At 47.0% G+C, this 3,461-nt stretch overlaps 1 protein-coding gene across 1 annotated transcript; it reads right to left on the reverse strand.

The window, feature by feature from the left end:
- Positions 1-398: 398 nt before the first annotated feature.
- On the reverse strand, positions 399-3,461 carry LOC119440590 (centrin-1). Its single transcript, XM_037705488.2, has 3 exons — positions 2,751-3,461; positions 1,995-2,099; positions 399-856 (listed from the first exon to the last, which is right to left on the reverse strand). The coding sequence occupies exons 1-3, from the start codon at positions 3,426-3,428 to the stop codon at positions 671-673; spliced, it is 969 nt and encodes a 322-aa protein (XP_037561416.1). The 5' UTR covers positions 3,429-3,461; the 3' UTR covers positions 399-670.

The raw sequence follows: 3,461 nt of genomic DNA on the forward strand, positions 1-3,461 counted from the left end.
GAATCGTGATTCCTCAGCTTTTTTTTTTAAATTGCGATGTTCATGCATTAAGTTTTGTAACGAAACTGACGGCTTAAATCAAGAATCTACCTCGTATAGTCGGTAGATTTGAATCTTTAAAACTTAACAAACCTTTAAAGAATGGGTGCTGAGAAAAGCGATTTCTCTAATCCCATGTCTTTAATTAGACTTCTGCTGTGAAGCTTTATTTAAAATAAGTAATGGTCTTTGCTTAATGTTTAACATGCTCGTCACGTAAGTTTGCATTGTTAAACATTCTCCTCAGAAGCGTTAACAAGCGTGTTAGGCAAGGGAAGCATAGTAATAGAATTTTAATCACGAAGCATCTAGATGGTGATGTAAACTGGAGGCCTGATTTGTGTGGACTTCCGCAGTGCATAAGCGACATTTACTCCATGCTTTCATCTAGAGTGATTTTTATGCGCCTTGGGGAACATCATGTCAGAGTTTCCCTTAAAGTTCGCCGAAGGATAATTTTTTTTATTTGATGGCCAGAGCGTAGGGAGGTACGAGGAAGAAACGCGCAACTAGGCCTAATTTCTTTCAGTCAGTCACTTGAATTTTTTTCTGTCGGTAACGTCACATTCTTGTTCAAGTGATGGCTACGGAGTTGTCCGGATTTTCGTTCCTACCACCACCGCCCTTGAAGTCACTTGGACGTTACCATGGTAACAAACTCGTCGAAGGTCAGCTTCCCTTTGGCGTCTGTGTCTGCCACTCGAATCATCTCGTCCACGTCCTCCGTGGACAGCTTCTGGCCCAGCGTGGTCATCGCATGTCGAAGCTCTGCGCAGCTCACGAAGCCGTCACCATTGCGGTCGAACACCTTGAACACCTGCGGGCGATGATTAGAGAAATGAACCTTTTTGCTACTGTTAGGTTCTCTTCTTACGTTGCCCGTTCACTCTACTGAAGGCCGCGCAGGTCATTGTTGCAAGGAATTGGAAGTTCCACTTCCAAGCGCCCACGCTTCGGACTTAGTAGTTTCACGTGATGCCAGCATGTCGACCCCATTCAGCACTTCCATTTGAGAGAGCACGCTAAGGGCGCAAGAACACTTTTCATAATCAACTGCGCTTACAACTTCTTCGCATAAGGCCTTGTGAAAGAGGTGGCTCAACACTTAAAAGAAAAATTGTGTTTGTAACGAAGCTGGTTGCTGAATGAAAAGAACTGAAAATGGTCCGACATATAAGCAAAGAGGTGGCTCAATACTTAAAAAGAAAAAATGTGTTTGTAACGAAGCTGGTTGCCGAATGAAAAAAAAAATTGAAATTGGTCCGACATGTAAGCAATAAATTGCAACAACTATTGACTTGACTGGAACGACTACGTAAGCTGTAACAAAAAGTAAATTGCAAGAAAGTGGCAAAACATTATTTTTGTGTGCCAATAGGTATTCAAAGTGAACGTGGTTTTACCAGAACACCCACAGTGAACGCTAAGAAAGGCAAATTGCAGCGAATAGGTTGCAGAGCAGCGGATACATTAATCTCGGACCTGATTAATGTATCCTGATTAATGTATGATTAAGTTAGAATGGAGCGCAAGCTCATCTTATTGTAACGTCTTATTGCTAGAGTCCTTGAACGTCTAAGTATATTTAAGACTGATTGCTGAAGGTGGATTAGGCGTACGTTTAATATCGAAAATCTCTAAGACCTCTTGTACGCGGGTCAAAGAAAAAACGAAAATTTGTAAAGTCTTTTCTAAATAAATTGTTGGCGTTTTATTAAATTTGGGTAGTCTAGTGCCGTCTTAGCCGTACCTACTCGCAATTTGTCGCTCGTAATTCTTAAATAAGTACCGACAAAATATAAACCACGCTCACTACTATACATCAGTCGCAGCGGCAAAGTGAGGCATGAAGAAGAACATTCAATTCTAAGCCGTTAGTTCATTCTTACGGCCACGTCGTATACGTGCTGCAGCGATTTGTCTTCGACAAATTCGAAGGCTTTCATCACGCTCACCTGCTTGAACTCTTCCTCGGCATTCACCGCCAACACGTCCTTGGCCATCATGGTGATGAATTCGCTGAAGGTAATGCTGGTCCTTTTCACGGGTCCCAAGAAATCCTTCAAAAGAAAACACCAAGTCTTGCACGATGCATGTGCGATAGCCTGATACGGTGCTAGCACAGCATGGCTGTCTGGCTCCGGTACAGTTGTATCTACCATCGCATGCAAATAATGCTTGAATGTCAGCAAGCAAAAACCTAGCAGATTCAAAACGTTGCTCGCCCTAAAATTGCTCAGGCAAAGATTTCGTACAGAAACCGTTATACTTAAGAGAACGGGGGGGGGGGGGGGGGGGGTATTCATGTTCATTTCGCAGTTCTGATTGGTTGGCCTGGGGTACGCTTGAAAAAAAAATACAGGCGCCCCCAGCCAATCCGCACTTTAGCAGCAGACGGAATCGACATGTCCACTAGGTGGAACCTTAGAGAATACCCCTCCCCCACTCCCTGGTGAAAGTGTGCACGGTTGTCATTTTTGACGTGCAGTGTATTCGTGTCCATAATGCCAGCCAGCCCTGTCAACACCTATAATGCCAGCAGGTGGCCTAAGCAACGCCTCGTAAGTTTCCCCATGCTTCTTTTCCCGCTCTGTAACACTCGTAGATCACGTCGGTGTTAAATCAATACTGAGACAGTGCACGAACTCCGCAAGTTCCTGATGGGTCTCTATATACGCGATTTATACGCTGAACGAATGGTTTCTACGCACCCGGAGCTTCGAGTCCGTGAGTTCGTATCCCAGACTACGCATCACGGTTCCCAGCTCAGAGACAGGAATCTTGCCGGTTCCTTCGGCGTCATAGCCTTCAAAAACCTTCTTCAATTCAGCCACCCGATCGTCGCTCAGGTTTGCGTTCAGCTCAGAAGCCTGGCGTGGCTCTGCCTTCGACTCGGCTTGCTTTTTTGACCCGGAATTCTCGGCGTCGGCGACTTTTTCCCCGGTAAGGAGCGTGGCTTCATTATTTGACGCACCGCTGCCAACGGAGTCCATAGCGTTGAGTGTGTCGACCACGGCAAGGGCCGCCTCCTTTGACACGTCATGCACGACGTCGGCCAGTTGTTCCGCGCTGAGGCTCGCGTTCAGTTTGCAGGCCATGGCCAAGGTCTCTTTCATCGCCTCGGTCTTCTCGACACCCACCAGCTGCTCGGCGCTCAGCGTCGCGCTCGACTTACCCGTTGTCCCGGTTTTTTTCTCGGCGTCATCGAGTTTGGACGATGATCCCTTGCCGAGTTTCCCGGTCGGAGCCTGTGGCGTCGACGCAAAGTCGCTAAGGCCGGCCGCCCATTCTCCACTCAGGCTCGCTGTCAGTTGTCCCGCCGACCCTGGAGCCTCCGTACCCTGGTTCACGTTCGTGGAAGGCAGCCTTTCTTCCGACGTAGCTGCCATTTTCTCTGGCTTCGACCACTGCGATGGTAGCGA

This window comes from Dermacentor silvarum, chromosome 2, assembly GCF_013339745.2.
Source record: "Dermacentor silvarum isolate Dsil-2018 chromosome 2, BIME_Dsil_1.4, whole genome shotgun sequence".
NCBI classification, from domain to species: domain Eukaryota; kingdom Metazoa; phylum Arthropoda; class Arachnida; order Ixodida; family Ixodidae; genus Dermacentor; species Dermacentor silvarum.

What these genes read in the sequence shown, in the direction of transcription:
- LOC119440590 (XM_037705488.2), bottom strand. Translation starts at nt 3,428, where the DNA reads ATGGCAGCTACGTCGGAAGAAAGGCTGCCTTCCACGAACGTGAACCAG. An exon ending in TCACGGACTCGAAGCTCCGG is followed by an intron (nt 2,100 to 2,750) that starts GTGCGTAGAAAC and finishes TTTCTTTTGAAG; the next exon opens with GATTTCTTGGGACCCGTGAA. An exon ending in CCGAGGAAGAGTTCAAGCAG is followed by an intron (nt 857 to 1,994) that starts GTGAGCGTGATG and finishes CATCGCCCGCAG; the next exon opens with GTGTTCAAGGTGTTCGACCG.